This window comes from Cajanus cajan, chromosome 11, assembly GCF_000230855.2.
Source record: "Cajanus cajan strain Asha chromosome 11, NIPB_CcT2T_4, whole genome shotgun sequence".
NCBI lineage: Eukaryota > Viridiplantae > Streptophyta > Magnoliopsida > Fabales > Fabaceae > Cajanus > Cajanus cajan.
The window spans coordinates 46942781-46955229 of NC_138527.1; the positions used below are offsets into that span (position 1 = coordinate 46942781).

At 30.3% G+C, this 12449-nt stretch overlaps 2 protein-coding genes across 3 annotated transcripts; both read right to left on the reverse strand.

The window, feature by feature from the left end:
- Positions 1–985: 985 nt before the first annotated feature.
- GULLO7 (FAD-dependent oxidoreductase family protein) lies at positions 986–2751 on the reverse strand (the record flags this gene model as incomplete). The annotated part of the gene is given in 4 exon segments (XM_083067550.1): positions 986–1734; positions 1737–1966; positions 2531–2646; positions 2648–2751. Coding segments are annotated over 4 exon segments (678 nt in total), but the record flags the coding sequence as incomplete, so codon positions are not given.
- Positions 2752–3965: 1214 nt separating this feature from the next.
- LOC109797626 (putative L-gulonolactone oxidase 4) lies at positions 3966–6759 on the reverse strand. Of its 2 annotated transcripts, none has more exons than XM_020357726.3 (4): positions 5921–6759; positions 5358–5616; positions 4989–5090; positions 3966–4841 (listed from the first exon to the last, which is right to left on the reverse strand). In XM_020357726.3, exons 1-4 carry the CDS (start codon positions 6602–6604, stop codon positions 4129–4131), a joined length of 1758 nt encoding a protein of 585 aa, XP_020213315.1. In that variant the 5' UTR covers positions 6605–6759; the 3' UTR covers positions 3966–4128. The 2 variants fall into 2 exon arrangements, with proteins under 2 accessions (XP_020213315.1, XP_020213316.1); XM_020357727.3 differs by having other exon boundaries at positions 5358–5613; positions 5921–6754.
- Between the last annotated feature and the right edge of the window lie 5690 nt (positions 6760–12449).

Sequence of the window (12449 nt, forward strand, 5' to 3'; positions counted from 1 at the left end):
TTAAATACATAAATTATAATATAATTTATATTTATAATAAATAATATTTTAATATATATTATATTTTAAATTTATGTAAAACAAATTATATTATGCTGAAAGGTTATTTTTAATATTGATAATTTAAAAATATTAAATTTTAATTTAGAATAAATATTAAAAACATTTTTTTAAAACGTGGTTATAAAAATATTTCTAAAAATTATTTTATTAAAATATAAATCTGGTTGAAAAATAATTCCTAAAAGTAACTATATATATATATAATTTTTTATTTTAATTGTTAAATTTACTAAATATATTATATCTAATGATATATATATAACTATCAATAGTAGTTAGTCATTGCACTATAACTATGAAAAAATGTGATTAAATTTAAAATCAATCATAACAATATATTATAAGATAATGTTATTATTTTTATTACTTTTACCATCATCACTTTGATCATTATAATTATCATTGTTGTTGTCATAATATGATGGTAATAGCAATAATAATATTTTATTTTAAATATTTTATTTACTTCAATTGAGTCTAACAGTACGATATTGTATTTAAGTAAACTCATTAAAATATATATATATAAATTTTGTTCTAATGGTGTTTCTTAATTAAGAAATCACTCTTTCATATATATATATATATATATATATTTCTTACTTACACCTTTTATATATATTTTTTATACAATGATTTTTTTATTCATGAGCTATTATATCTTATAAAATATGAAACTTATTTTAAATTATTCTTACGGTTTGTTGGACCAAAGGATATGAGAGGAATGAAAGAATTTTAATGGAGGGGAAGGATAGGGATAGGGTTAGAAATTTTATTTAGTTGAGAAAAGAAAAAAAAAAGAGATTTTAATGGAGAATTAAAAAAAGTAGTTATTTTCTTACTTGGCTCACACGAAAAGAGGAAAGATTTTAAAAATCAACTTATGTTTGCATCCTTGCAATTTTAATTTTAAAAATATAAGTAAGAATATTTTAAATATTTTACTAAAAATGTTTTAAAAATAAGAATTTTCATCGAATACAAAGTAAAAGAGAATAATGTTTTTAGATAGTATAAAATAAAATTTACGAAAGTGAATATGGATATTAACCAATTACAAAAATATATTTAGATATAATAACCAATCATTTATAATAAATTTATAGTGATGTAAATTGGGATAAATATAAATTAAATTTGTTAATCTAATACTTTATACATCCTTAACTTTTATTTCTTTCTATTTTTTCTTTTCATCACATCATATCACCTATCATTTCTATATTTTGTTATATATTCTCTCATTATCTCATTGGTATCTAGTAACATTTCGGGTGTCCAATTATTTTTTCAATAAATAAACCTCATTTGATAGGGTGTTGTATAATTTCGTTCTTTCACAACATTGATCAACTAGTTCATCAATTTTAGCATTGAAACAAACTAAATTATGATATGATAACAAATTAAACATTTTTCCTTTTCTAGAAAAGATAATCGCTATTTTAAAGAAGCAAGACTACAGAAAACAAAAGGTAACAAATTATCCCAAATCATCCATAGTTCATCCTTCACATCATCTGCCTTGGTTTTCTTAACATCAAGTGTACAAACCTTTGCTTCCTTGTAAATTCTGCTTGGTCTACAAAAGTAGCCGTTATTTGGTGCACAGTGACTATATTGTGAGCAAATATACAACCCTTCCAATGCACACCCATTATTCATTATATTGTCACCCCGTCTTTAAGTCCAAGCACTTGGTTTGTCCACTCGCTAGAGAAAAGTCCTTGTGGGTCATACTCCTTTTTAACTTGCAAAAATTTATCAGCATCCCGATACTTGTTGATTGTTCCATAAAATCCTAAGTTTATATTTTTACCCCTGTGGGGATAACCCCCATATTTAAACAATTCAATTTGTTCTATCTCTTCAAGTATGTATTGGAATAGTGTGTTTGGATAAGAAATTTTATAAATTCAAAAAATTTTAAATTCTTGATATTTAAATTACTTTGATTTTAATTTTTATCATTCTTAAAATATTTTGTTTGGATGAGTCAATTCAAATTTTTTAACTTTTAAATTGTTAGGTTGAATATGATAATTTGATTCCATCATAGTAAAATCGATTTAAAAAATATATTTATATGTTGAATTTTTAAATTAAATTTTATAAAAATAAATATTAATTCATTTTTAAATATTTAATAAATTTAAAATTAATATTAAATAATATTTAAAAATTTAAAAATATTTTTGAATATTCAATAATTAAAAGAATGAAGAGATAAGATAAAATATATAAATGAAATAAGAAAAACAAATATGAGAAATTTCAAATTCTCCTATTTTTGAGAGAATTTGAAATTCTACTATTTTAAGGAATTTCACAAATGCTTCAATTTCAAATTCTTTATAAATTTTCCATCCAAACAAAGTATTTTATCTCAAAAAATTTGAAATTCTTCAAATAAATGAATTACCCTATATAAATTCTCCATCCAAACACACCATAAGAGTCATCATGTCTTTACTATGGTAGTATGTGATATCAAAATCCATAGCATCCTCTCATTTTTCAAGGTAAGCACTAGAATCTGTAACATAACGCATAAGGATTCCATATGCAGTTTCTAAACCAAAGTTTTTTCGCATCTTCGATGAACTTGTTTACCTTAGACAAAGAAATGTTAAACGATGTTTAGTGAAACAATTCCTCCTTGATTCTAGAGTCCCATGGACGTAGGAATTCATATTATAATAGTGAGATTGAGATATTTTATATTTTTATTTATTTTCATAAAAAAAATTAGAAGTAATCATGTACCAATTATAATAAGAGATGAGAAAAAAAAGAAGGGAAAGAGGGAAAGCAATTGTGTAAGTAGTACAAAATTTTCACTTACAATATTTAATAATGTTCAGAGACTAAAACGTAAAAACAGAAAAATTGAATATAAAGAAATTAGTTTATCTTTTAAAAAAGTTATGAAAGACAAAATAATCTCATTAAAAATAAATGTAAAAAACTGTTACAAAATAAGATATCATCTTTAATATATTATATATAAAGTTCCTTTCTATAATTTCAAGCTCACATCAACTCATATTAGCCGCCCCATATTTATTTATAACAATTTTTACCTCTTTGTAATGTCTCAATTTGATTAAAATAAATAACTCAAAACTTAGCTATGTAAAGGTAAGTAATGAAGGATTGGGATAAAATGGATAAACCATAACCATAAGCTAAGAAGTTGGAATGTTATTGCTGTTATTCTAATTTTAATTCTCACAAAAAAAAAAATAGAAGCTAACAAGTTTTTTAATAGTCAGAAGTAGTTAACTAAAAACCGAAAATTATTAAGTTAATTAATTAAATTAACAGTATTTGATTAAAAATTTAAATATATTTTTAGTCCCTCAAATTTAAGGTAAATTTATTTTTAATCTTTCAAATTTAAAATTCATCTTTTTAATCTTTCTAATTTTAAAAAAATTGTTTTAGTCTAAACTCAAATTTTGTTAAGAAATTTGTCAAATATTATTATATAAAATCTAATTATTGATGTCACTGTTAGTAAAAATATCACAATAAATCCAATTTATATTGCATAATTGTCTCAACCTATCACTTTTAGATATATTATTAGTAATAGTAATCTAAGAGACTAAAACAAGATTTTTAAAAATTAAATAAATAAAAAAATAACAATTTTAAATTTGAGACTAAAAACATAGTTAAACCTTGATTAAATTATTTGTTAAAACAACTAATAAACATAAAATAATATAAATATACATATTTCATTATATGATATTTTCGATAATTTTAATTTTATTTTATAGAAAAAAATACTTGAGTTATTATATTTTTAATTCTCATATTAAACATCAATTGTTTTAATTACATTTTCTTGACCTAGTGATTGAGTGGAAAATGATTGAGGTAATTAGAAGTATGAGAACCTAGGTTCAATCTTTATTGTGACTATTTTTATAATTTTTTCTATCTTTTCCAAAAAAAAAAATTACATTTTCTTGTCTCTCTCCCTCTTTTTCTCTCCATGTTAATTATATTCTTAACTCCATTATTCTATTAATAATCCATTTGTTACACTTGTTAATATCTCAGACGAGTACAAATCTTTGCTTCCTTATAGACTTTGCCTGGTCTACAAAAGTAGCCCTTGCTTGGTGCACAATGGTTGTCCTGTGAGCATATACACAAACCTTCTAATGCGCACCCATCCTTTGATATTGTTACCCCTTCTTTTAGACCAAGCACTTGATCTGTCCACTCACTAGAGAATAGCCCTTGTGAATCATACTCATCTTTGACCTTTAAAAACTTCCCTGCATTTTTGTACTTGTTCATTACACCTTCAAACGCTACGTTCCTGTTCTTACCCCAATGGGGTAAGCCTCCATATTTGAAAATTCCTAACTGCTCAATCTCTTCAATAATGTCTTCATTTAGCCTAGGAGTCATTGGGTCTTTGCTACGGTAGTATGTGATATCAAAGTCTATGGCATCCTCTTGCTTCCCCAAGTAAGCACTTGAAGCCTTCACATAACGCATTAGAATTCCGTTATAGATCTCTATTCCACAAAATCCCTTTGGTTCCAATTCAACTAGTTTTTGCACATCTTCAATGAAGTTCTTTACCACAGACAAACCAATGCTAAATGCAGTTTGGTGAAAGAACTCTCCTTTGACTCTGAAGTCCCAAGGACATGATGTGATCTTTGCATTCATATCAACATCTAGGCATGACCCAGAAGCCTGAAGGTGGTGATGAAATCCAACTACAGGGAATCCAGTGAAGATTACACCTACAGAAACCAAATATAAACAAATGGTTCTACTTCTTTGAGTAATGGAGAAGAAAAAAAGTAAAAGTGCTTCAAAAATAAGTGCTCATTTGACTGAAATATATAAATAAAAAATAAAATAAAATAAATAAATAAAAAACTCAGTACCATTGTTAGTTAGTCCATAAGCAGTAGCCATAAGGGTACTAGTTGCAATCTTTGCGAGGGAGCATTTCCCGTCTACATCACCAATTGGCTCCTGAGCATCCTCTGCAGTAAGTACCCAAAAACAAAAAGGGGTAGAGACCATTATAATTCATTTTCACGTGTTTTCTGGTATATACCAGCTCATGTTAAGGTTTTTAAGTTCCTTATAATTACGTACCTTTGTTGAGAACGTACTTCATATAACTTTTTGGGTGAAAATCCGATCAAACATCCACTCTTCAATTTCTCACATTTATACTTCTTATTTACTTAATCGAGCACATTTTTAATTTAGATAACATTTTCAAGACAATAAAGCAAAAAACTGACCTGTGGTTCTGATGAGTGCTAATTCAAGTGAGGGAGTGGAACGGAAAGGGATGAAATCATAGACACCACTGCCTGATGTATTGATGGGCACACGATCATCAACACGGTATACAGCCCTGTGTTGATTTGGGTACCAAAATATATCTGCAAACTCATGTTGTTGTCCAAATGCTGCAGCTTGATCCCCCAAATCTGAATCGTTTTTGGTCAAATAGGTAATGGATCGCTTGAACAGAGGTTCTAGTCTCAAAGTAATCTGCTAAAATCATAGACATATCAGCATAAGGGGCGGGGGTTATCTGCATAATCCTTTTTTTCCAACAAAAATGCCATACCACCCCCAATTTAGGATGTCGTAAAGACTTATTAATATAGCAAGGTTAGGTTATCAAGTATATATATATTTTTTAAATACATTTTTAGGTTTTATAATTTTATTTATTTTAGGTTATCAAGTATCCTTGGAAGGTGCTGAAGTGGCGACAGCATAAGACACAGTAGACAGTATTTAGTTTTAATTAAAAGGATAATTGAGATTAATTTAAAAAATTAAAAAGTTATACCTGTGAAATGAGGCCAAGCAAGCCGAGTGAGAGTTTAGCTGCATGGAGATGTGGATGTTGTTGAGTTAGAATCTGAAGCTTAGCATAGCCGTCTTGGGGACCCGCAGGCGTAACAATTCTAAGTTCCACGACACGTTCATGAACCGAACTTCCTTTCCCCCACAAGGAGCTTCCATGAGCCCCTGTTCCCAAAATGCCCCCCATGGTTAAACCCCACCAATACGGCGTGTACGGCAACGCCAACCCCGCCTTCGCACTCTCTTCTATGACCTGCTTCAGTGTCACGCCACTCTGCACCGTTATGCTCTTTGCCTCGGCGTCAATTTCCAACACCCTGTTCAGATATTTGGTGCTTATAAGCCACCCCTTTTGGCCATCTGGGCACACCCACTTGGGGATGCTGTGGCAGAAACGTGTCGCCACTTTCACCTTCTTTTTTCTTTCACTCGCTGACGCTACCACTTTCACCACCTCTTCCTCGTTTCTCGGGTAAAACACTCGTTCCGCTTCGCAAATGCTTCGATCGGGGAACATGCCGTACGAGTTTGTGACGGTGCAGCTTGTGTTTGTGTCCTCTGAGGAGCACTTTATCGGATCCTCCGGCGTGGGGAGTGCCAAGTGGAAAAATAAGAAGAAGAAGAAGAAGAAGATGGGAAGAGTGAGGTTTAAGCACAAGAATGCCATGGCAATTTCTTTTATCTTTTAGAATGCTCATGTTTCTCGGTTACATATAGACGGGGCATGGTCATGAATCATGATCGGTGTCGATTGCGAGCTGAAGAAGGAAGATGCAAATATCCGTACCACGTATCAAGTAGGTAAGGATTATTTTTACTCCACGAAACTACATCAGATCTCTCCATTCTTTTATTTTAATTACATTTGATAAAGGTTTAAATATAGTTGCCCTTACATTCTTCTTTAGATAATCATATTATAATTTAAAATTCTATTTTTTTATTCCTTATTTTTTTATTCTTTTTTACTTTTTACAGTATAATATAATTTTTTTATTTCATATATTTGTATTTTTTTATTTTTTATTTTTTTAACAGTAACTTTTTTTTATCAATGCAATAAAGATGTTAATTCAATTTTTTTATATATTCGATGTTGAATATATTTTACTAAAAATATTTTAAATTATATCTTTGACATTTTGTGTATCTTAAATATCTTTATCTATGATGTCGTTCATTGTTGAGACATATTTTTTACTTTCACAAAAATAAAAATCTTTATCACATTAAAATAAAATAGATAATATTGTAAAAAAAAATAATGATAGAAACTAAAAAAAAAAAACCATAAATATAAGGATTAAAAAATCTATTTTAAATTAAAGAGACTAAAAAATTAAAAAGATAAATATATAAATTAAAAATATATTTTAATTATAAAGATTAAAATGTAATATAAGTAAAATTATAAGAAAAAAAAAACATTTTAATCCTTGTTAAATTAGACGTTTCAATAGTTTAAGGGTGTTGTTCACTTGGTTCAACTCAGATTTTATCTAACCTATTGGAACTACTTTATATGAATTTCTTTTATCAAATACAAACCAAATAAAACCCAGTTTAATAATATGCTGGTTTGGATTGGAAAAACTCAACAAAAATAATTTAAAATTTTAAAATATTTCTATTTTTACAATTTTAAAATAATATTTTGATATGACTTTTGAATAATGGTTTTATATATATATATATATATATATATATATATATATATATTTTTTTTTTTTTTTTTTTTTTTTTTTTGTTCATTCTTTGCAAATCAATTTCTTATCCTATTAATAAAATATCACATCATGTAAAATCTTTTATAAAGCCTTTTTAAATAATAAACAGTATTTTTAAAAGTAGTAATAAACATTGTGAGTGCACTTTTATGATTAGTATACTATCTCGTGAGAATCTTGTAATTGTGTTATACGTGTATATTTTGTTTTCCGAATTTATTTATTAAAATTAATATAAATAAAAAAATTTAAAGTATGTTATGTGGACTAATAGTTAATGGGATACTAAAAATTTAGCTATTTTTTGGCCTCTATTTTATAAGATTTTTTTTCGTAACAAATTCTTAGAATAGTGGATTAAGTCTAACTCAACCCTACAAAACCGGTTTGTAAGGTGAGGGAGGGTTGTTTTCCACTTATATACTATTCAATTGCCTAATCTCTAGTCGATGTGAGACTTGAGTTTTTTCCAATACACCCCCTCACGTCTAGCACTATTGGGCTTGGTACGTGGATAAATGGTGGGTGACCCTTTTAATGATCTAGGATTGGCGGGACTTGGGTTTTTCCCAATACACCCCCTCACGTCCAGCACTATTGGGCTTGGTACGTGGATAAATGGTGGGTGACCCTTTTAATGATCTAGGATTGGCGGGACTTGGGTTTTTCCCAATACACCCCCTCACGTCCAGCACTATTGGGCTTGGTACGTGGATAAATGGTGGGTGACCCTTTTAATTATCTAGGATTGGCAGGACTTGGGTTTTTCTCAATACACTCCCTCATGCCTATGAGGCATGCATCAATGGTGGGTGACCCATTTTTAAAGTGGATCTAAATGGCTCTAATACCAAGTTAGAATAGTGGATTAAGCCTAACTCAACCCTACAAAACCGGCTTATAAGGTGAGGGTTGTTTTCCACTTATATACTATTCAATTGCCTAATCTCTAGTCGATGTGAGACTTGGGTTTTTCCCAATACACCCCCTCACGTCCAGCACTATTGGGCTTGGTACGTGGATAAATGGTGGGTGACCCTTTTAATTATCTAGGATTGGCAGGACTTGGGTTTTTCTCAATACACTCCCTCATGCCTATGAGGCATGCATCAATGGTGGGTGACCCATTTTTAAAGTGGATCTAAATGGCTCTAATACCAAGTTAGAATAGTGGATTAAGCCTAACTCAACCCTACAAAACCGGCTTATAAGGTGAGGGTTGTTTTCCACTTATATACTATTCAATTGCCTAATCTCTAGTCGATGTGAGACTTGGGTTTTTCCCAATACACCCCCTCACGTCCAGCACTATTGGGCTTGGTACGTGGATAAATGGTGGGTGACTCTTTTAATGATCTAGGATTGGCGGGACTTGGGTTTTTCCGAATACACCCCCTCACGTCCAGCACTATTGGGCTTGGTACGTGGATAAATGGTGGGTGACCCTTTTAATGATCTAGGATTGGCGGGACTTGGGTTTTTCCCAATACACCCCCTCACGTCCAGCACTATTGGGCTTGGTACGTGGATAAATGGTGGGTGACCCATTTTTAAAGTGGATCTAAATGGCTCTAATACCAAGTTAGAATAGTGGATTAAGCCTAACTCAACTCTACAAAACCGGCTTATAAGGTGAGGGAGGGTTGTTTTCCACTTATATACTATTCAATTGTCTAATCTCTAGTCGATGTGAGACTTGGGTTTTTCCCAATACACCCCCTCACGTCCAGCACTATTGGGCTTGGTACGTGGATAAATGGTGGGTGACTCTTTTAATGATCTAGGATTGGCGGGACTTGGGTTTTTTCGAATACACCCCCTCACGTCCAGCACTATTGGGCTTGGTACGTGGATAAATGGTGGGTGACCCTTTTAATGATCTAGGATTGGCGGGACTTGGGTTTTTCCCAATACACCCCCTCACGTCCAGCACTATTGGGCTTGGTACGTGGATAAATGGTGAGTGACCCTTTTAATTATCTAGGATTGGCGGGACTTGGGTTTTTCTCAATACACCCCCTCATGCCTATGAGGCATGCATTAATGGTGGGTGACCCATTTTTAAAGTGGATCTAAATGGCTCTAATACCAAGTTAGAATAGTGGATTAAGCCTAACTCAACCCTACAAAACCGGCTTGTAAGGTGAGGGTTGTTTTCCACTTATATACTATTCAATTGCCTAATCTCTAGTCGATGTGGGACTTAGGTTTTTCCCAATACACCCCCTCACGTCCAGCACTATTGGGCTTGGTACGTGAATAAATGGTGGGTGACCATTTTTAATGATCTAGGATTGGCGGGACTTAGATTTTTCCCAATACAAATATATCATATACGTTTATTTATAATAATAGACTCGATTAATTTATTTGTAAATAAATTTACAGTGCAATTCAAATTTCTAATCAAAATCTCTTCACACTTTTTTCAAGATGGAGTCAACTTCATTGTTCATAATTTTTTTAAATGTTATAACTTTGATAATTTGCCGACAATCAAATTCAACAACTTGAATGATATTCATAAATGTAATTCATGTCAATCCATTGAAAAAAGTCATTGCTCCTACCTCCAAAGGTGTAACATTGCCTTGATACCAACTAGTTAAAGTTAAAAAGAAATTTTCATTGTGATCATAGATGTAAGTTATCGTAATCGTAGTGTTTAAAATTGGTAAAAACAACATTGATATTGTAATTTAGTATTCCAACAAAATGTCTCTCCCAAAATGAAATAACGTGATTCAAGGTTGTAATAAGAAACTCATTTATTTTCTTCTATCTTGTGCAAACTTCCAATTACAAATCATTTGCATGACCAGGTTAAAAAGGAAAGTTGTTTTAAAGTTCACATTATTCCACACTTTATCATTTCTTCCCTTCTATATACACCAAAACTCGTAAATCAAATTTTCTTTTTCTCTTGTAATTAGAATTGCAAGAGCCTGCAAAATAATATTCTTGAAACTCTTCATGTTATTTGTTGCATCATGTAACTTTGACAAATTTTCAATTTGGTTCCAAACTACTGTAGCATAATCACAATGAAAAAATGAGTCATGATTGATTTTTGTCAGTCAAATATCATTTTAACACATACGAGAATCAAATTTAAGAAAAATCCTTTTTTTATAATAAGAAGTATAACTTTCTCGTGTAGGGAAAAAAACTATTATCATCGATTGTTACTTCAGACATAGAAAATGAAGATCAAACTCAAGGAAAAGGATTAACAATAAGAAGAAAAAAAAAGTTAACTCTTATTTTGGCAATAATTAAATTAAAGTGGGATGAATGGTTAGTTATGGATAATTACTTATGTAATTATTTAGACAATTACGATTTTAAACAAATTTTACATTTTAATTTTACCGACTTATTATAGATTCAAAATAGTAAGAGAAGTAAGGATGACAATACGATAGATTGAAGGTATTTTTTTCTCCTTAATCCTGCCTCCCAAGGTTTTAAGGAGGTAGGTTTTTGTATTTTTAAAATATATCTTTATCCCTATTAGATTTTGTTGGATTTTGGTAAATCTACAGAAATCATAACTTTTTAATTTCAATTTACTTATACATTTTAAATAAACTAAATTTAAAATTTAAAGTTATATGATAATATAAATAATACATAAAAATAAAAAGTAAGAAAAAATTTATAAATAAATTTTAAAAATTAAATTAAATTTTTAATTAAACGTATAATTTTAAGTTTGTTATTCAATTATTATTATAATTTAAATTATTTAATATTTATAAAAATTAAAACTTAACTTTAATTATATATATATATATATATATATATATATATATATATATATTCCTGTGCTGTAAAAATGCAATAGGACAGGTATGAAGTCGGGATGGGGATTCACATACCCAAATCTGCTCCCAAACTCCATTTCTCAAGGCAGAAAAAACCCATATCCAAATATCGATTAAAACGGATTTTCTCCATTAAAATTTGATCGGGTTAAATAGATCCCAAGAATATAGGTTTAATTGTTATGCCCGAAAAAAGCAAGTTGTATACGTGTAATCTGCGAGACTAATTCATCCATCTCACTTAACTCATTTTGATGGAGTTAAGACTTATTATCTGCAAAGGTAGCATTGTTAGCTGTACGTTCCTTTGTGTAGTTCTTTTTAAGTCCTTTTTTTTTTCCGAAACATCTTGAGACAAAAATACTATTTTCCTCTAGGCATGGCAATGGGGCAGGGCGGGGCGGGTTTTACATTCTTGTCTCGCTACTGCAAATTTAAACCGTCCCGTCCACGCCCCTATACCCACCGGAGATAAAATTTGAGCCCCCATCTCTGTCTTCGACAGGGTTCAGGTTTCCCCGCCCCGCCCCCACTCTCACTCCTATTTTTTTTCTTTTTTTTCTTTTTAAAAAAATAAATATGAATAATTTAAAAAAAAATAAAAAAAATAAAATAATATAAATTTTTACATATAAATATTTATAATTTTGGTTTATATATATATAAAAATAATTTTTTAATTATATTATTAAGCGGGGCAGGGACGGGGGCGGGTATGGGGGCGGGGGCGGGATGGGTATTAACATCCCCGCCCCGCCCCCGATTTTATCAATCAGGGAAAATCCGAACTCGAACCCGATAAATACAAGTTTTTCCCATCCAAATCGAGGCGGGTTCGGGCGAATACCCATGGGAACGGGTTAGATTGTCATGCTTATTTTCCTCCTAATTATTTTTAGATATGTATCCACCAGCTCTCTGATCTCTTGTTCTAGCAAATACTATGGACACCTTATTC

What these genes read in the sequence shown, in the direction of transcription:
- LOC109797626 (XM_020357726.3), bottom strand. Translation starts at nt 6,604, where the DNA reads ATGGCATTCTTGTGCTTAAACCTCACTCTTCCCATCTTCTTCTTCTTC. An exon ending in AGCACTCATCAGAACCACAG is followed by an intron (nt 5,091 to 5,357) that starts GTCAGTTTTTTG and finishes TACTTACTGCAG; the next exon opens with AGGATGCTCAGGAGCCAATT. An exon ending in TTATGGACTAACTAACAATG is followed by an intron (nt 4,842 to 4,988) that starts GTACTGAGTTTT and finishes TGGTTTCTGTAG; the next exon opens with GTGTAATCTTCACTGGATTC.